General features: G+C 37.8%; 1 protein-coding gene across 3 annotated transcripts in view; it reads right to left on the minus strand.

The window, feature by feature from the left end:
* Nucleotides 1-14,889, minus strand: part of RASA2 (RAS p21 protein activator 2) — a 57,249-nt gene extending 42,360 nt beyond the window's left edge. Inside the window, exons 1-5 of one of the 3 annotated variants that reach the window (XM_063306657.1) lie at nucleotides 14,764-14,889; nucleotides 9,429-9,546; nucleotides 6,517-6,620; nucleotides 5,973-6,067; nucleotides 1,442-1,518 (exon numbers count right to left, since the gene is read on the minus strand). In XM_063306657.1, coding sequence (XP_063162727.1) covers nucleotides 1,442-1,518; nucleotides 5,973-6,067; nucleotides 6,517-6,620; nucleotides 9,429-9,505 — 353 coding nt within the window. In that variant the 5' untranslated portion in view covers nucleotides 9,506-9,546; nucleotides 14,764-14,889. Of the gene's footprint in view, nucleotides 1-1,441; nucleotides 1,519-5,972; nucleotides 6,068-6,516; nucleotides 6,621-9,428; nucleotides 9,547-13,998; nucleotides 14,223-14,602 lie in introns of those variants that run through there. The other 2 variants (XM_063306654.1, XM_063306655.1) reach the window with 2 other exon arrangements.
* Nucleotides 14,890-21,669: the final 6,780 nt, after the last annotated feature.

Below are 21,669 nucleotides of genomic sequence, written 5' to 3' on the forward strand. Positions count from 1 at the left end.
AGGTGAAAACCAGGACATCACATTAAGCCATTAAGCTACAGCAATTGTGATTTGCCAATCCAGGATTAAGGGTTTTGTGTGAATCCAGCTCGTATGTGCATGTGTTTTTTGCATTAATTTACATTAATACTTCTGCAGGGGGTGAGGGGGAATACAAAGATCGAATTAAAATGAGAGAATGTCATCCTGCTTGATTTCTCCCCTCGTTTATTTTTCTCTTCCACGTATGAAAGATACAGTACATAATTGAGCATGCATCAGTTACCCATCTAAATAATTTTTGAGTCTGAGCTTGGTTTTTTTTCTATCATAGTAAAAAACGGGCTTCTGGTTTATTTCATTGCCAACCACAGCATTTAGATATATTTCCCAGTTAAATTACTTTAACTAAGGAATCTAAAGGCTAATCAATAATAAATGGACTGAAGCAAGCACTAGGCAAACTGACTTATTCTTAATAGTTTTGATCAACTTTTGAAATTAGGCTGAGAATTACTGAGAATTACTCAGCCTGTTCCTGAGACTGGAGATAAATATTGCTCTATGAACTTATTGCAATTCAGTTTATTTTGGAACAGTTAATGCAAGATTCACTAAAATATGGACTGACTGATATATCCATGAACAAGTGCTAAGTGATAAGCTAATAGATACTAGCTTATCATTAGGTTCTAGGATTTGAAGAAATTTTGATTAGCCTTTCAAGTTCATGTTGATGGTCGTTCTATGACAATTGCAACTAGATTTACTACTTCACATAATTGTATTCAATAAATTTTTTTCTCACATGTGCACAGTACTCCCCAGTTTCACCATCTGAAAACTGCTTAAACTTAGATCTGAGGGCAAAAGATATGGAAGAGGGCATGAATTGGCTAGAGGTAAGAAATAGTCGCACTTTACCGTTTTGGTATTCAAGTACTATTTCCCAAATCAATTAGATTTTCAGATGATTATAACATTTCACATAACTGACAGTAAATGGGTCTCAAAACACACTCATACACTGAGAACTTAAAGAGTAGGTATACAAGCCTTGCTTTAACTATATCTTCTCTCTCTCATCCCCCAAATATGAAATTTCCAGTTGGGGAAAGAAAATGAAATGTTAGACGCCAAAATTCTCAAAACAAGGATGGAAAAAGTAGATATTTTCCCAAGCTTGGAAAACTGAATTATAAGTTGTTTACATTGCCCTGGGAAGATGAAGTTTTGAAAGATAACGTACACATTTCAATCTACCTATGTCTGTCTGTCTATAATTGCCATTTTCCACCAAATGGGGTAAAAAAAGGAATCAGATTCATTATTAAACAAAGGTAAAACCCAAGGGCATTTTATACTTGGAGATTTTCTATAGATAACATTTCAGTAATAAGTTTTAATCTATTTAGTTTCCATAAGCAAACGAATTTTTGAAAAAAATCATAAATATCCTTACTGTACTACTAGCTGCTGGCACACAGATCCATTATCTGTAATCAGTTCATTTAGTTTTAATTCGAGATGTACTTTTCCCTGTTGACAAAGAGGAAAAAAATTGAGTTGAAAGTCTGTCAAATTATATTCCTTGTTGTTATACAGCCAATACAGTTCTACATGTTTTCAAAACCTTTTCTGATAGTTATCATCAGATAACAAAAATTTTAGGAGAAAACTGAAAGCCCTTCCATAAAGGAATAAAACCCCAAATATTACCAAATTATTATTTCCCTCTGTAGATTTTGGATTTAAATTACTATTCACTGAATAAATTCCACCATGTCGTCAAATATTAAGCACTGAAGCACACATACTGCTTCTACTTCCCGCAAGTAACAATTTATAACATGGAAGCTCATGATCCATATTAATAAAAATTGTCGAAGATAACATATGGTAGCATATTAGTTCCAAAGGGAGAATCGTGAATACAGGTAGTCCTTGTTTAGCAACCACCTCATTTAGCGACTGTTTGCAGTTACAGTGGTGATGACCTATGACCTCTGCAGGTCTGTAAAGCAAAGGAAAACTGACGATCATAAGCACAGTCATGGTTTCACTTAGCAATCACCTCACTTAACAATCGAATTGCCAGTCCCATCTGTGGCCGCAAACAAGGACTACCCGTATTCACCTTTGTGGGGATTATTTTTTTCTTAAACCAACTCGTTTTGGCATATAGACTACAGCAATTACTTAATGGCACAGAGTAGCCTGAAAACAATAGCCCACCCTATTGTAATTACAGCGTCTGTTTAATATTTCTAGAGCTAGATTTATGAATACAAATAATTTAGCCACTGTCAGATGTGCTAAACATACTACAGTTATTGTTACAGTCTCCTAATTCAGAAAACTGTTATCCTCTCATAAAGAAATCACTGAAAACCATTATTTCAAGGATGGCTTACATTTGAAATTATTTATATAAATGCTTTTCTTCTCACTTCTTCATTAATTAGACAACTCTGTTAAGGCTTTTTAAAAATTAAGAATGAGCACGTGTATGCCATTAACTCCATTATAAAAGCGTCAAAGCTTTTGACAGTACAGATAGTTCTCAGTTAACTGCCCTGTTTAGCGACTGTTCAAACTTATGAAAGCGCTGAAAAGTAGTTTTATGACCAGTCCTTGAATTTAGGACTGTCACCGCATCCCCCACAGTCTCGTGATCACAATTCAGGTGCTTCATAACCAGCACACATTTATGAGGGTGGCAGCATCCTGTGATCACCATCTGCAAGCTTCACAGCTGGCTTCTGACAACCAAAGTCAATGGAGAAGCTAGCAGTAAGTCACAAGTTGTGGTCACATAACGTGCTTAACGACTGCAGGTAATTCGCTTAACAACTCCAGCAGAACTGACATTGTTAAGTCCAGCACAGCCATGTGATGTTTCACTTAATGGCCATGTCGTTGGATGGAGCTGTCAGTCCCAACTGGGAGCAAGCGGGTGCATTCACTACAGAGCCAGTCTTATGGTTTCACATTATGTGTAAATGCAATCATACTTTACTTTCACCAGTGTTAGTAAAGAGTCCATTTCATCATAACCATTCTTCTGATCTGCCCTATGTTCAAAAATAAGCCCAAAATTATTCTAGGTTTGTTCCTCTTGTGAGCAGAAAATGGAAGTTGCTGGCAAATAACGTAAGACTCTTAAACTATTAACTAATGATAAACGTGTTTATGGCAATAAACAATTACTTAGCCCGGTGCACAATTTGAACCATATACTGAAAGGAATGACAAGGCAAAACAACATCTTAATTAAATGTTTTGTATGGGAGGGACATTTGGTTGAGTATCATACCCAGACCACAATTCTACAGTGTTACGTATAGAGGTATATAAAATACTTTGAATTCAAAACGGTTCAAGTCTAAAATACTTTGTTTAAAGCTTGAAACAGCTATTAGGAGTTTGAGACAGGGTGCTTCAACTTCACTGGAAATGTTCCAATACTTTTTAAAAACCTCATTGGAAATGTTCTGAGCTTGAAACAGTTGCTTTCACCTTAGGCTGACATTTCCAGTAAGGTTGGAATTCAAAATCAAAACGTTTTGCACATTGTTAAGTCAAACAAAATTCATTTTCTTGGCTTATAATTAGGCTGAAAATACTTTCTTAAAATATCCTACTGCTTATTTGCATAAATACTTATTGTATTCATATATATTGTAATTCACAAAATAGCAGTATTATTTTAGGGACAACTAAATTCACTGCTGAATTAAAAATCTGTTTCACAGTGACTTTTTAGAGCATTTATAAAGTAATTCAGAAGCAACTCTCTCACATGTAGCATCATGAAAAACAGTAAGAAAATTATTTTGTCATGAACATGTTAAAACTTACTTTTGTAAATTTTACTTTAAATAAGAGTGTATTTATGTCACCCATCTACAAGGGATCAAAAGCCTTCTGTGAGATGATTTCAGGAAGGAAGCAATACAACAAAGTACTAATTATTTCATCAGGTAATATGTAGCTGGAGGACTCCCATATCAGGTCTTATTCTCGTTCTCCTAACTTGCATGCACAGGATGCATTTCATTATTCTAGGGTATAGGGACACAATGTTCCTGCTCTGGATAGAAAACATTCATTTTAGTCTGAGTGCCTGTATATTTAAAGTTCTGCACATCAGCATATCAAGAAACAATCTGATAACAACTTGCAATATATTGTTATAGCCCTGTTGACTTGTCTTCTGATGAAGAGGAGGAAAAAGAAGAGCCAGGGGCATCTACGGATAATGATCCTGGAGAAGGTGATTCAAGCAGTGTTGAAGCCAGTAACTCCACTCTGGTTCATGCAGATCCAGCAAGCCCTTAGGACTCCCTAAATGCACCCATTGGCAGCCTCTCAGACTTTGAAATTCACCCAACCAGTCCCAAGCAGAGATGTGCTTTAAAGATCCAACAGCAGAGGGCTGAGCTCCACAGGTCAGGCAGACTGGCCAAAAAGCAGGCCAGCAGCAGAGTAGACACTAACAAGTAATTACCTTAGCTGTGCATTTGGGTGGTGGCTTAGGTTGACATCATTCCCCTGAGAGAAAACACAGAACTTTTCAAACTTGTGCGTGGCAAAAGTATGAGAACCTTTGCTGTCAGTAACTAGTGTAGCCCCCTTGGGCAGTAATAACTTCAACTAAACGTTCTGATAACTATTGCTCAGTCCTGCACATTGGCCTGGAGGAATTTTAGCCCATTTCTCCTTACAGAATAGCTTCATCTCAGGGATGCTGATGGGCTTCCTCGCATGAACTGCCCGCTTCAAGACCTTCCACAACATTTCTATAGGATTAAGGTCAGGACTTTGATTTGCCATTCCAAAACATTAACTTTCTTTTGCTTTAACCATTCTTCAGTCACACAGCTTGTGTGTTTTGGGTCACTATCTTGCTGCATGACCCACTTTCTCTTGAGCTTCAGTTCACAGACAGATAACTTGATATTTTCCTGTAGAATTTGCTGGTCCAATTCAGAATTCATAGTTCCATCCATGAAGGCAAGTCGCCTGGTCCAGAGGCAGCAAAGCAGGCCCAAACCATGATACTGCCACCTTTCACAGATGGGATAAGCTTCTTATGCTGGAATGCAGTGCCTGCCTTTTGCCAAACATAATGCTTTTCATTCAAGCCAAAATGTTCTATTTTAGACTCATCCATCTACAGAACATTCTTCCAAAGGCCTTCTGGCTTATCTACATGGTCTTTCACAAACTGTAGATGAGCAGCAACGTTCTTTTTTCAGAGTACTGGCTTTCTCCTTGCAACTCTGCCATGCACACCATTATTGCTCAGTGTTCTCCTGAGGGTGTTCTCATGAACAGTGACATTCCCCAATGCCTTTAGTTCCTTAGACGTTACCCTGGGCTTCTCTGAGACCTCCCAGAATATTACATGCCTTGCTCTTGGTGTGATCTTGGTTGGTGCTGAATAACAATGGTGCTGAATTGCCTCCATTTGTACACGATCTGCCGGACAGGTGAGCATCAACAACTGTTTTTCAGAGGTCCTCAGAAATCTCCTTTGTTTGAGCCATTACACACTTCCACATACTTGTGTTGTGAAGATCAGACTTTGATCGTGAATACCCAGAATTCTGTCCTTCAAATAAAGCAGGATCTCCCACACTCACACCTAATCATCATCCCACTGATAATGATTGATAATGACATTGACAATGACACCTGACTCTAATTTTCCCTTCAAATGAACAGATAATCCTAGAGGTTCACATACTTTTGTCCCATACAAATATGTAGCTTTGGATCGTTTTCCTCAATGAATAAAGGAACAAGTATAATGTTTTGACTCATTTGTTTAATTGGGTTCTCTTTATTTAGTTTTAGGACTTGTGTGGAGAACAGATCACGTTTTAGGTCATATTTATGCAGAAATATTGTAAATTCAAATAATTCACAAACCTTTAAGCACGACTATATATATATCGGCATTAGTTTTCATATTTATTTAATTTTACCTGAACTTCTGAGTTAGAATCAACTGGCTGAAGTATAAACCACGTTTCTTTGCCAGAATATATGCTCAAATCTTCTTTTTTGATAGCTATTTTACCTAAAGGAAAAATTAACAAGTCAAATGGGTGTATTGATTTAAATACAAGTGTTACATGTGTATCTAACACAGCTCTAGAGAAGAACTGCATCAGAATACTCCATATCCTAAACAACATTATTTAAATGCAGTCTACCAGTATTTTGAATTCCAACATTAGGAAGCAGTGGTAGATATTACTACCACTGCTTGAATGAAGACAAAGCTTCAGAGTAAAATCCCTGCTTTTGCAAGTTATCCCAGAACATCCTATTCAGCCAGACTGATAGATGAAATGGCATGCATTATCTCAGTCATTTGGGATGGAAGATCTCTAGAGCCTTTCCATTATAGAAGACAAAAACTATTTATTTTAAATAATAAGATGCATGCCTTCAACAGGCAACAATTCCACATTTAATATAACAAAACAACCCATGAATATTACATGTCAATTTGTTATTTCTTACCTATACGCAGGTCCCTCTGTAGAACATTTTTGTCATAAATATAGAATGATAAATACTGGAATATCCTTGGTATTTCAAAGTAAAACTCTTCTCCAAAAAATGGACTGTGAAAACAAATCAGCAAACTACTTGATTACTTTGCAACTTATCACTTTGTCTGCTTGATATTTGGAAGTTACAAATTTTAATAAATGGATTCTCCTGAACATAAGCCCCTTTCAAGGAATTATTATTTCTGCTAATTTTAGTATAGCTCTCCTAATTACACATTAGATTTCAACCCAAGGAAACATATTTTGTTAAGCAATATGTAACTTCTATGAGCCTTACACTGTCCTTGCAGATGCCATTTTCTATATAAAAAGCTCCAGAAATGGCCACTATCAAGTCATTTATTTACTGAATTTATTCATTACCTCAATCCACTAGAATTCTGAGCAGTTTACTATTACTGTATCATCATTATCATCACCACGACCACAATAAAACTACTTTTGGTGTTGATTGCTCCACAAAGGCCCTTCAAAATAGCCAAGTCTTTACTGTTCCAAGAAGGCCATAAAAGTGGCAGCTATCCTTGACTTGCGAGGCAGATTGTTCCTTAGGAGAGTATAAGAAACAAACAAGAAAAAATAAAGTTGTAATGCAGGAAGGCAAACATGATTCAGTAGGCCTTACTGAAACTTGGTGAGAGGAAACTCATGAACCGAGTACAACTTACTGAAAAAGAATAGGCCAGAAAAAATGGGAGAAGTGGCATTTTATGCGAGCAAAGTGCATGTGTGTACGGATCCAAGAATCTGAGCACAGGGTTTAATTTAGAGTGCTTGCATAAGAAGACAGAGACAGGTAAACAGCAATAGTATTATCTTGGGGACATGCTACTGACTGCCAGGTCAGGAAGAAGATCTGGATAATGCCCTCCCAAGCTAGAATGCAGAATCTTCTTAGGGGAAAGATACAGTAATAATGGGAGACTTGAAATGCCCACATTTCTGCTGGAAAACCAACTCAGCCAATATTGCAATGTCACAAAAAGTCCTCAGTGGTCTTGCTGATAGCTCCTTTTTCCAGAAAGCTGAAGAAGAAATGAGGAGACTGACTGTCCTAATTTGATCTAGCCAATAAGGAAGATTCCACTTAAGAGCTAAAAGCACTAGGAATCTTGAAAAGAAACGACCATATTATTGTGAGGTTTAAGATACAACAGTGGGAGAATCAGATCTCATGCAGTCAGTGAGAGACAATATGATCACAAATCAGACTGTTTTCTAAGCAAAGGACAGGGCTTTCCCCTTCCCCAAACTGGGGCTAAGTAATCCTTTATGTAGGGCAGGCAAAAGAATGAATTGCAAAAAAGTCTGAAAGTTGAATCTATGTATAAATAGTGTTTGTTCTTGAAACACTGTCATTGCTGGAATTCTGTCATTATGGCTCTGTAATTTTTCCAAAAGAAAAATCACTTATCAGGAATGCTTGGATTTGTTTGAGTTTGCCTAATTGGTTCCAGTCCTGCCTTGTCAGCTGAAGTCCAACATGCAGAAAGAAAAACTGGAGATAGTTGTGCATTCATGTTAGATTTTAGGAGAGTCAATTTCAAGAAATTTAGAGAAGTGCTAGGCAACTTGGACAGAAATCCTTGGGCATAAGGAAATAAAGGAGGGCTGGAAATGTCTCAAAAATAAGACACTGAATGTACAATCATGCTCTATTCCAAAGGAAAAAAAAATGAGGGCCAAAGAGAAAAATATTTTGGATGCACAGAGAGCTTTCAGCTTAGCTAAGAATCAAAAAGAATATTTAGAAAATGGAGAATAGGTGCAATCAACAAGGGAGCATAACAGCAATTAATTAATATCTCTAGAAGGAATATTGGAAGGCTAAGGCACAAAAGGAATTTGAAGAACATTAAAGGCATGAGTGCAGAGTGGGGAAGATTGTACTGGGCAGTAGTATATGCAAAAAGAATCTGGGTGTCTTAGTGGGTCACTAGCAGCTGTAAAAAAAAGTTAAATGCAACCCAAGGCTGCATCAAGAGAAGTATAGTATCCAGATCTAGATAAATGGCTTCCTCTCTGTTTTGCACTGGGCAGACAATATCTAACAGACTGTATTTATTTCTGGGCACCAAAGTTTAGGACAGATATTGACAAACAAGAACATGTCCAGAGGACAGCAACCAAGATCACAAAGAATGTGGAAGGAAAAACTTATGAGGAAAAGTTAGAGATGCTGAATATGTTTAGTATGTAGAGAGGTCTGTGGGAAGATAAGACAGCTGTTTTCAAGTAACCGATGGTTTGTTCTGTGTTGCCCTAGAGGACAAGATAAGAAATTATGGCTTTAAACTACAAAGAAGCAGACTTTAATTGGGCCCCAGGAAAAATTTATTTACAGTATCAGACGTTTAGCAGTGGAACAGACTGCCTTAGAAGGTGGCTGACTCATTTACTGGAAGTATTAAATTGAAGCTTGATGGCCATCTTTCAGACATGTGCAGTAGTAGACTGGGAGGAGGCTGGATAAGATGATTCTAGCCCAAGGGTTCCTTCCAACCCTTACATTCCATGATTTGCTTCTAGAATCTACTGGGCCACCCTCTCTTCTCTCACAATTTTATGGTCCAGAAAGAAATGGAGTTGTCTAAAACAGTCTGTTCCTGGATCGACAAATTTTGCACATTCCTATTCCTTTTGTATGCTCAGTTCCAATTACATTAACATAATACACCAATCAGAGCCCTGATGAACATCTACTACACTAAACAATGTGATAATTATTTATATAATCAAAAGCATACATCACTATAAATGTAATGAATAAAAAGCCCTTCAGTTTTCCATCATAACTAAGATTTGCTTTCTAATTAAGACTTGCTTTCAGTAAGACTGGCATCATGATTAGAAGCTCACCTTAAAGACTTCTCTACTACCTGAGTACGAAATACCTCTTCTTGATCCAAATTGATTGTACAAAAGCAGTCTCTCATTTTATTTGGTCCTGGATATGGCACTAAGTTTTTGGCTTGACCTAATGACAAAATGAAATAGTTTTAATTCCTTGTGGAAGAAAACCATGACATAATCAATTTACAAAACTCTAGTCATAGTGAATACCAATTTAGAAAAGAAAGGTACCTGATATTGAAGACTCTAGTGAATTTATGCCTGAATTAAGTGAAAACAATTAAAAGATAATAGCACAACACAAAAAGTTACCATATTATTGAAATACCGATATTTTAAAAAATGTTATATTATCATAGTCAGGACTTTTACTTTGTGCTTTCCAGGGCAGAAGCCACCTTAACCAAAACAGCACCACATGCTAAAACCTTGTTCGCTATTAATGTAAGAGAAGGGATCCACCCCACGCCTCATTAACATCATTTCTTGCAATAGCTATACTTGCTTAAAGAGAATCCCTCTTGGTAACCAGTTAGGCTGACACAGCTTGTTAAATAAGGCATGCTTATGCCTGAAAGTGATATGACTGCAAGTCATAATACAATATAATTGAGCTTAACTGCTACCTATCTCTAGATGTTTTTCACAAAACACTAATTTAGTATCTATTACAAGATCTTGATTCACATTAATTTTATTCACATCACTTCTGTCAACTGTACTGAATGAATGCTTAAGACTTTTATGTTGTACACATATTAATTGTAAAGACATGACTTTTCTGAAGTCAAAATGAAGGTTACCCCATCATACAACAGAAAAGCTTACAAAAAATAGCTTAAAGATTATTATAAACAATCTATCACATTATTTTATATGTGCTCTTCAGAAAGTCATTCTTGCCAGATAGAGCGCTTAAACTCAGAGACACCCCCCTCCACACACATATAATTTATCCATATTCCTATCACTATAAGCAAAATACATTTGCCAAGAGCTGTATTATTTTAGACGGCTTGTACCAAGATTGGCACAGGATTAAGACGTATTCATACAAACGCTGAAGAAAAAAATCTTAAGTAGCAAGAACACACACCACATCATTTACTTGCATGCCACAATGCCCTGCATTTCAGAATCACTTTTATTATTTGAATTTGGGAGTCCTCCTGAAGTGGCGAACCACAACATCCATAAATCCCAGCCAGTATGATTAGGAAACATACCAGAAAGTCACAAGATCTTGAAAAACTACAACAGATCATCTAATTACCAGTAGGATATATTTTTTCTCATTTTCTCTTAAGAATATATATATACACACACAACCTGAGACCCCAAGGCCACATGTTGCTCCGAACTGCCTCAAGTATAGTTCCTAGAAACTATATTTATCACATAATCACAGAACTCCATTTAATTTATCTTAAATATAAATTACATCATATTTCAATCTCATCCAAATCTCACTTAATTTTTGTTCAGGCTTCAACTATTTTGAGGAGCACACCTCCCAGAAATCCACTTTAAGGACAAGTGTGACCCTCAGAACACAAAAATTGTACAGCCCTGTATTAAGAAATCTACAAGTAAGATAACACTAGTTTATTAGAGAAAAATATTCAAGGCACATAACCTATTATCTCAGTAATCCTACTACCTCAAAATAATTACAAAGACACTATACAAATACTGGAGTTCTGTGGTTATCTGGATTCAACTGGAAAAGAATAAAATGGGACTTGCTGGATGAATTCATTAAGCAAATCCTTAAAAAGGTGCGTCTTCCTGGGCTTATGTGGCCAGAAAAAGACATGTTTGATAGTGAAGGCACCATAGGTACTACATACACACTCTGAATCATTTCTCCCTTCACATCTAGATCGTTACACAGGACTAGCAAATACTAAATGGATATAAAACAGAAAAGGAAGAATACTTTTTTAAAAAAATCAGGTTACTAGCATGCAAACCATGTTGAAATATAAATCCTTTGGTTATCTAACGTATGTCAGACATGTATAAATATGTTCAGAACCCCAAATGCGCGCGCGCACACACACACACACACACACATATATATGATGAAAATAATTATTTCACTAATTTATATTAAAATATATAAGCAGGGTGAAATGCAGTATTTATTTTAAAAAATTGGTTTATAGGAATTAGGAGATATGCTTTTAATGACAGGTTCTTGTTTATTAAAACTAAACTCAGCATCTAAAAAAACAAACTGATACAGTACAGAGATTTGATAGGATAAAATCAAATACAATTGGTTAGCAAGCCTAACCCAACATTTTGAAGGTGTAATAATACATTGTAAATACTAAAAATTTTGAGAGCAGGCAAGGTTTTAATCCAAATCTAGAATACCAAGTTATATTTCAAGATAAATGTTCATTGAAACCATTTTTCTTGCAATTATTTTAAATGAATCTGAGAGATAACCTTTAATACATTATTTTATATGCATATTAAATATCTCTCTGTTCAGTGCAATTCAACTGAAACATGAAATCTTGTTCTGCTTAAAAAATGGAAGTTATACATAGTGTAAACCAATTTAAAAAAGACTAATAAAGGCATGAGAAAGGAAATGGGTTACATTTGACTTACATGAAAGTACTTCAGTTCCTCCCATTTCAACAAAACCACTACATCCTGTTTGTTCTGGTTACCCTAAAATTGACTCATAACATTATCACTTTTTAAATTCCTTATATCTCAGACCGTATTTTTACATTTTCCACCTTCAAGTTAAAATGCATCTTTGTTGTATCTGCCAGCAACAAGTCCTATTAACTTTCAATCCATTTTGATAGTCACTGTTATATCATGTTTAATAATAATACATAAATAAAACACGCTCCCTCCTCCCATACTGTGGTCATTTATAAAATATCCTTACAAATTTCCTGATAAACCACATGCAAGTAACAAAGCATGTCCACTTGAAAAAGGCTTCTTGTCAAACAAGTTGCAACTTTACAGAGCAGATAAGATCCATTTTTAAAAAATTAAATCAATAAATGCTAGCATTCTCATTAAAATGTCATGGTTACAGTTAAATCTATTTAATATATTAAAAATTCTAATCAATACAAATGAATTTATGGTTCTGTCTTAAACAGATATATTATCATCTACCCATCAAACATGGGTATGCAGTTTAATTTTTTTCAGTCATAATATATTTCAGGCTAAGGATAAGATGTTGGAGAAGCTCACTCCTGTGAATTGGTGAAAATCATTAGTCAAACCCTTTGAACTAAACCACTGCTTAGACATTTACATTGGTCTCGTTCCTTTGCAGGCACAGAAAGAGTATTTGCATTATTTGGTATTACTTTCTCAAAGCTTAAAAAATTTCTAAGAATTGGGAGAAAAAACAGGAAAAGTGATATTTCTATTTCAAGCTATAAATACATTTGGAGTGGGGAAGGAAAAATCTGATTTCTATAAAACCTTCAGGACTAGATACATTTTGAATTGTAATTTTTAAGGACAGCTGTTGATCAGTAACCAACAGGGTTGCTAAACTTGGAAGTGTACTATATGTGTGATATATGTCATTTTCAGGTTTTGATATGTACTACTGTTTTTAATGTATAAATGTTTTAATCATCCCTAAGGCCTGGACCTGCATTTCTATATATGTGTATGTAATGCTTCCTACATATACAAACATGATTTGAAAACTATTGTAGTGATCTGTGAATTAATACAATCAGATTTACCAAATACATGAAAATCTATCAAAGCTCAATTTAAATCAGAGGTTTCTCATGGCATTTAAAGTATGATCAAGGATATCTTGTTACACTATTAGAAATGCAGCTGCTTTGCATGACTAGTTACAACTGCATGTCACAGACATTCACACTTCCATTTCTCTCCCATGACATCCATTTGTAACCTATTATAATACAGGTCAGGTGAACTGACTTGACAGCAATGGCTGTCAATGGATAATAGTTTATATGTGGGTTAAAGGTGTCAAATATTATTTTGACAAGACACAACCTAGAGGTGTTAAAATTACATGGGATCCATTAGTAAGTACCCTTATGGTATAAATATTATTTTTAAGCCAGTCAAAATACTATTTGTTGCTCAATAGATTAACTTAGCCCTCTGGAAACATAAATATGAAGAGAAATTTCAAGAGTTTTTCACATAAGCCTACCTTGCTATATAACCAAAATCAAAACTACACCTAAAAACATTAAGTGTTACCACAACAGAAGAGTTTCCACATAAATAGTCAGAATTGGGCAACATCTATCAAATGTAGCACACAATAAAAGCTTCCAAGTAACAGGAAATGAGAGTTAGCTTCAGGCAAGAGAAAAAGTGGACGACTGCCTTGCTTAGTTTCTGAATCCCTTTCACCAAATAGCTAGTTCCAAAACCTACACAAACATCCCTATTTGCTTCAGATGTCAGCCTTTCCCACCCTGATGCTCTCAGATCCTACAGATCCTAGTGGGTTACAACCCCCACATTCCCACCTAAACGGCCATCCTGTTGCATATTTGGCTACCCCAAACAGTAATGCTATACCTACATCTTCCATCCCTGTGCAAAACCTTTCTTTTAGAGGTCCCTTCTGTTTTCTCCTTTCACTTCAACTCCCATCTTCAGCGACGCCTCCCCCTTTTCTCATAAGGGTGCGTGCATGCATTGATTTCTCTCACTGCTTTCCCACTATTTATTTTTATTTTCCAGGGGGTTAGGCCGCTTTAATCCATGAAGACTAAGCGGCTTACAAAACCCCTCCAAAAAGAGGATTACTGTAAAAGCAAGGCATCAAAACAAGAAGGAACAGCAACAAATCAATTAATCACAATTACTGTTAATGATGCACCTCTATTCCGACTGCTTGTGGCTTTTCGCCACGAGGCAGACTAATCCTTCCCCTACCCTAGCAACCCCCCCCCCCACACACACACACAGGGGAAGCAGCAGGGGCTGGAGGGCTGGGGCGGATGAGTCAGTGAGGCCGCCTCAAGGCACAGGCCCTTCCTTCCGGCTCTGCTCGCGTCGTCTCCGCCCTCCGCCCTCACACGCACTTCCCTCCTCCCTCTCTCCCTCCGCCTCTCTCTGGCCACGGACTTGTACATACATACAGAGAACCGGGTCCTGCTAGTCGACCCCTCCCAGTGACTCACAAATCTTTCCGCGGAGAGTCTGCAGCACTCGCACTTCTTCGTCGCCCCCCTCGCCAGCAGCCATAGCCGGGGGCCACCCGCCGCGCGGCCCAGAGAAAGGCCAAACGGCTTCCGCACGCGCCCCGACGCGCCCGACTGTGTACAAAACCGCTGAGACCTACCCCGTCGCGGTACTGACGGGCAAAGCCCTCACCACTGCAGCCACGCCCACCGCTCTCGCGCTTTTCTCTTCTGCCATTGGTTGGAAGCGCCGAGGTAGGGCGGCAGGGCATGGGCACAATGTGCGCATGCGTGCTCTTTCTGCTTTCCTTTCCTCGGCAAAGGGAACGGCGAGAGTGAGGGGTTGTTATGAGGGTGATGCATCGCCCTACCCTTTGAGGAAGGCAACTGCCTTATCTTTCCGTTAGGCATGACTAAGAGAAAGTCAGGGCGGCCGGAACTGTCAGCTCTTACTCAATCTGATGAGGACCGAGTGTCATATCCAGACCTAAACCGCACTGAAGAATCTGTTCTCTGCGTATCAAAGACAATGTTGATTTGGAAAGTGGAAGCAGTTCTGAAGAAACGGGGAGGGGGGAGCGTCTCTGTTGGTCTCTTTCGGCAAAGGCTGGTAGATACCATGGCGACGGGAGGCTTAAAAAGGCACGACGCTCTTAATTGGGCATTTCTCCATTAGTGATAGCGAGCCAGTTTGGTGTGGTTAAGGCACCAGGCTAGAAACCGCGAGACCCTGAGTTCTAGTCCTGTCTTAGGCACGAAGCCAGCTGGGTGACCTTGGGCCAGTCACTCTCTCTTGGCCCTAGGAAGGAGGCAAGGGCAAACCACTTATGAAAACCTTGCCAAGAATACTGCAGACACTTGTCCAGGCACTCTCCAAGAACCGGACATGGACAAAAACATTAGTGATGGGTCTTTTGCCTTGTTCAGTTAAGTCCAATCTTTATTTTTTAGTGTGTGTGCCTTTGAGTCAGTCTTGACTCCTGGCGACTGCCTGGACAAGTCCCTGCAGTTTTCTTGGCAAGATTCTGAAGTGGGTTGTCATTGCCTCCTTCCTAGGGCTGAGCGGGAGTGACTGGCCAAAAGTCACCCTGTTGGTTTTATGCCTGAGGTGGGGCCAGAACTCACGATCTCCCGGTTTCTAGGCTGGTGCCTTAACCACTACACCAAACTGGCTAGCTATCACTAATGCAGAAATGCCCAATTAGTCCAAACTACCTGTCCCCAAATCAGAGAAATGTACAGGCTCCTTGCCAACCTGTATCCTATATTGCCCTTTTAACTCACTCCAGTCGGCTGATTTCTGGGTAACAAAGCCTGGCAGATTTTTATTGGGACTGCTGTGGAATAATGTTGGAATAAGGGGGAAGATACTATATTAACACTGGTACATCTAAAGACAAGGGCAGCCTAGCTCATCTCTGGGCTGGGAATGAGATGAAGGCAGCATCATGGAGACACAGCAGAAAAAAGTTGCTATTTGCCAGGCATGTCTGTGCCATGATTAGGTTCCAGTGGGGAAAAGTGCTATACGATCACCCAGGCATTGATCGGTTGATAAATAACCTGTGTCTCATACCTGGATGCAGGCTCAAATTATCCTACTTCGGATATAATATACGAAGACCCATGTCTCTGGAGAAGGCTGTAATGCTGGGAAAGGGGGAAGGAAAGAGAAGAAGACCACCAGCAGCAAGGTGGATGGACTCAGTTTCAGTAGTAATGAGTGCACCATTGGGAGACCTGAAAGACCACATTAGGGATAGATCATCATGGAGAAAATCTTGATGGCACATAAGCAACCATACCTGGACTGGAAATATCCATAGGACCACCAGATTATGGCAATCAGTTAACTGTTTCAATATCTTTGTGGCCATCTTATGGATGCACTAAAATTTGCAGCCCAGATATGGTAGCAGTATTTCAGTGATTTACCTTCACAGAGATGGCACCAAAATACAGAAATTGCTGGGTGGAAATTGTCATTCCTTTACTAATGATTCCTCAAACTAGTACAGAAATGGCAACTGAGGAACTTTCTTTGCTTTTTATGATGGCAGTGTGAGTTCTAACTGTAGCTTCCTATACATAAACAGGAGCATCCGCAGGGTAGGGTCAAAAAAGTCAAGATGAGGTCACTGTAGGTACAGCTTTGATCATACCCTAGTGGCTAGCATCTTGCCTTTTTTGACCCTACTCTGTGGACACTCCTGTACCATTAGGAGATAGTGTACATTTTCCAAGCTATAAAAAATTGTTTGCTAGATTCATACATTGTGCCAACCCATGGTTTAATTACCAATATTTGAATATTGCTATATTGATCTGTATAACAATGGTTTAATGAACCAGTGTTTGTGTTCACATAGTGCACTAACCAAGGGACGTGGTGGCGCTGCGGGTTAAATCGCTGAGCTGTCGATCGGAAGGTCGGCGGTTTGAAACCGCGCGGCGGAGTGAGCTCCCGTTGCTAATCCCAGCTCCTGCTCACCTAGCAGTTCGAAAACATGCAAATGTGAGTAGATCAATAGGTACCGCTTCGGCGGGAAGGTAACAGCGTTCCGTGTCGTCATGCTGGCCACATGACCCGGAAGTGTCCTATGGACAACGCCGGCTCTAAGGCTTAGAAACGGAGATGAGCACCGCCCCCTAGAGTCGGACACAACTGGACTTTACATCAAGGGAAACCTTTACCTTTACCTAGTGCACTAACCATACAAATTATGTTATGGAATAGTGTGTTGTAGGAAGCAGTCCTCCAGCTGCCTGTCCTTTTACCTCTGAGGTTTTTACCACAGTCATCTGTGTCCTTGCTATGTGGGGTTTACAAACTGTACTAAGCCATGGTTGGCTTAATCAGGGTTCATTGAAGAAACAGTTTAATTTACATAGCAGAAGTAAAAAATCATATCTTATAAACCACAATGACTTCTGATTTAGTTATTTCGCCATTAGATTGAATACAACCTAATTTTTAATTGTAAGAGTTGGCCCAATTGGTGGCACTAAAATGGGCCTGTGAATGCAAATCCCTTTCTAAATAGAGCGGTGAACTCTACAGCAATTATCTTCTTCCTTCCTCTGTCTTGCTTGATTTCTAGTAACGTTTAATGGTTTAGAATAAAACAGCTTTCTATAGTTCTATAGATCATATTTCAGACTGTAAACTATTCAGGGCATAGTAATAAAGGAAACTAAAGCTGAAGACAATGCTTTTGAATATTCAATGGGATTTTCTCTTTCAGTGATGTACTATTACAATCAACGAAAATATATTTAGAATGATAGAAAAAGCTTTTTTAGGTAAGAGGAAATCCTATCAGGAAGGCCTGACCTGTACTAAATTGTCTTCAGTATCAATTACAGTACATATGCAGTTGCACCACCTAAAATCTATCTGGAATGAAAAGAAACACCAGCAGTGAAATCTATGTGGCTAGGTTTACATATAACATGTAAGCTATAATATGGTTTGCTTTTGGCTTCGTAAATAATTACCCATAGTTTAGTGTATTGTGCTATATATGTACTGGTTGTTTAATTTCTAACTCAGCTTCCCAGTCACTTCCATTCATTCCTTACTGATTTGCAACCAGAGATCCAAAAAGAGGCTGAAAGTTACAAGCTTTGTGTTGCCTGCTTTCAAATGTAGCATATGTATCCAAATTAATACTGTGCAATTTTAAAAAAAATCAATGTTTTTTTGAAGATATATTTTTAGCAAGACAGGAGTAGGAGGATATAAAACAGAAGGTTTCAGAACACTGAGTGCAGATGGATATGTAACTTTTGGATGCAACTCACTGTAGAAAAGGAAGTTAACAACAACAAAAAACTTTTAATGGGATATAACAGAAGAAAACAGACCATTTTGAAGTCATGCCAGCCAATTTTGGTATCAATTACCAGTCAGTATTTCCTAGAATTTATTCTAATTAGCAATACTTAAAGGCCATCTCAAGCATTCAAATTCTATGGTACAAAACTAATGCAGTATAATTTCCATATGTTTCTAGAGTAGCATAGTAACTTATATACTTTAACACACTAATCTTGAACTTAGGAAGTGGACCGTAGGGGCTGGTCATATGCATGCTGTACACAAGTAGTAATGCTGACTAAGTTATTTTTGTTCATTTTTAGATCACACAGATAGATTTACATTTATCAGGACAAACTAGTAGCTTGCTCAAACATTGTTGGACTAAACTTCTTTCATTCCTGACCTTTAAAATCGATTTTGAATCAGAGAAGCTGGTTGTAGGAAAAAAAAAAGATTCATATTATGTAAAGAAAAATAAATATTTCTTAATAAAAAAACATGTGCCAACTCATTCATGTATGTATGTATGTATGTAATCAAGGACACCAAGTGAAAACACGTATAAAGGTTGATCTAATATATCTTACTGAATAGCAATCTTCATCAGGTTTAATTGGATTTACAGCAGGGAAGGGTGAAAAAGACTGTTGCCTTAGCAAGTTAAAATGAATACTTCTGCATAATCTCATAATGTATTTCATAGCAAGAAGCATGAGATGTATAAAAGGAAAATATAATTCATATACTGTAAATTAGATGATATACAATATAATGTATCGATTACTTAATTTAAAGTCTATATGCAGTCCTAATTAATAATTCTTCATATTTTATAATTGTTGGGCATTAAAATCCAGAAAATTTGGAGAATACCTGGTTGCCTATGGCTTTCCAAAACAATCCAATGCATATCTGTTCAGAAGTAATTCCAGTTACATATTCCTATAACATAGCCAATGGTCAACAATCTTGTTGAGGCCCAGATTCCACTGCACAAATATCCCTTGATGCCACAAATGGAAAATCTCACAAGTTAAAGCTTTAAACATTTTAAAGTGTCTTTACTATGTTTAGCCGTTTTGAGGGGTTTCTTCAAGATCTGGTGGCCATTATCACATTTGTGGGTTCTGGATTGCCAACTTCTGATACAGAGCATAATCCCCTTAATTTCAGTAAGAGACATTTAGTACTTGTTGAATTTTCCTAAAGTTATCAATGAAGCTTAACTCTAGATGAATCATAGGGTCTGCATCCCTTTTAAATATCAAATCACAGCAGATACTGGACATTCGGCTCTTTTGTCCATTCCTTGGTGCTATACAGTATTTTAATTAGCCTGATGCTGTCTTCCCATTATGGATTCTGCCTTTTTTCTCTATAAACCTGTGCTATCTGCTTTTCTTTATGGCTACCAAAATATAGCATAAATTAGGATTTCTATGTTAAAATGAGAAAATATTATTTGGATTTATATGTGGGGTGGAATTTAAACTCAGCACAAAATTCTCTAGCTGCACCACTACATAAATACTACATTTTTCTTGCAGAATAAGATCAAAAGCTTTTTTTTTTAATTTGCCAACTGTCCAAGAATCAGAAACAGCTGGTATGCCATGGTATAATGTACCTCTCCTCCCCTACAAGTTCTGCCCTGTTCTGCAAAATGTCAGATGTATTTAAAGTTTCTCGTTTTCATGGGAACAGTGGAGAACTCAGTAACACACACTGTTTGTAGCCAATGTAATTTCTTTTAATAGCATTGTTTCCATTTTATGCTAAGGAAAAGGACTGGTCATGTATTTGTAAATCATGTATTTATGTTTAATGCATTTGAATATACTTAGCACAGGCTCCCCTGTTCCTTGCTAAAACAATAGTTCAGATTACGAAGCAGAACATTAATGTAGAATACAGGTGAGGAGACAGTTTAATGTATTTGGGAAGAATTTTTATTTTTTCATTGTACGTTTTTAATCTATTTTTAGATAAAATAGCTGCCTAGAGTCACATATATGAGATGGGTGGTTATATAAATGATTAAATAAATAAATAAATGGCTGGGCTAAATGAACTCAGCTATTCTATCTTGTAAGCCGTGATTTATAGCTTGGTGTGTTGTATGGAACTGGTAAATTGTGGATTATTCCAACCACGACTGAGCAATATACAACTTAACACAGTCTGTGAACCAGCCAATTTCTTACAGTGGTATACAATTGTCCTGCCATGCTATCTCTATGGCAATGGTGGCGAGACAAGCAAATAGCACTGGTCGGAGAGCAACTGAAGTCCAAGAACAAGCACAATTAATCCAAGAGTAATAGGCTGGAAATTGTTTTAGCAATTGGCATCCTGAAACTGAACTCCTGGAGCTCTGATATGAGAGCAGAATTTCATTCCTGAAAGTTTCTTATTCTGTTCTATCCTGGAGAGGAGCTCTTCACACTGAATTCCACATTATGGCAGTGGAGGATCTCTGTTCTATTTGAGTTTTCAAGGAGTAACTTCTTGTTGTAACCCAAGGAGTTCCCAGTATGGCAATGGCAAACTGCACATGCACACACACAGGGTAAAACATATATACAGGCTGGGTAGAAGCATTAAACTAAGCCATAATGCAGTTTGTTTGGCTTTATGTGTTGACTGAATCCAATTGCTATGGTTTGTAAAGTATGGTCTACGACCTAAGTCCTCAGAGATGCCAATGTACTTACTACTTAGTTTCATATCCCTTGGTTCCCACCAGTCTTCAGGCCCACCTGATTTTATTTTGTTTAGATTATGTTATTGCAAAACATACTAAATGGGAAGCTAGTATGCTGAAAAGCATCAAGCATCAAACTTAAGTGTCAAGTGATTGCTGCTCAGGGTTGGTTTTTTTTTTTGAAGAGTGCTTACCTCCCAGAAAAGGAAAAAAGGTAAACTGAAGAGCTAAACAGTTTGCATTCTGGCAAATGGGCCTTTTATGACCATCTATGCCCTCCATAACAACTATTTTGTGAGAGATTCATGACATTATCAAAATTCCAATTCCCACTAGTTCCAAAAGCCTGGGACTCTTGGGTTGTGGGTTAGTCCAGCCAGTTGGGGGTGTGTTCAGCAAATCATGGCTTAAAACAGTTGGTGAGCCCAATCACAGAAAGTCTTCCTAGTTATATCCATTAATCATCATTCTGTGATCATCAATCTTTTTTCTAAGATTGAAATGTAAGCTGTATGGTTTGCATTGTGGGTGATTTTAAGG

Source organism: Candoia aspera, chromosome 6 (assembly GCF_035149785.1).
Source record: "Candoia aspera isolate rCanAsp1 chromosome 6, rCanAsp1.hap2, whole genome shotgun sequence".
Classification (NCBI taxonomy): Eukaryota; Metazoa; Chordata; class Lepidosauria; order Squamata; family Boidae; genus Candoia; species Candoia aspera.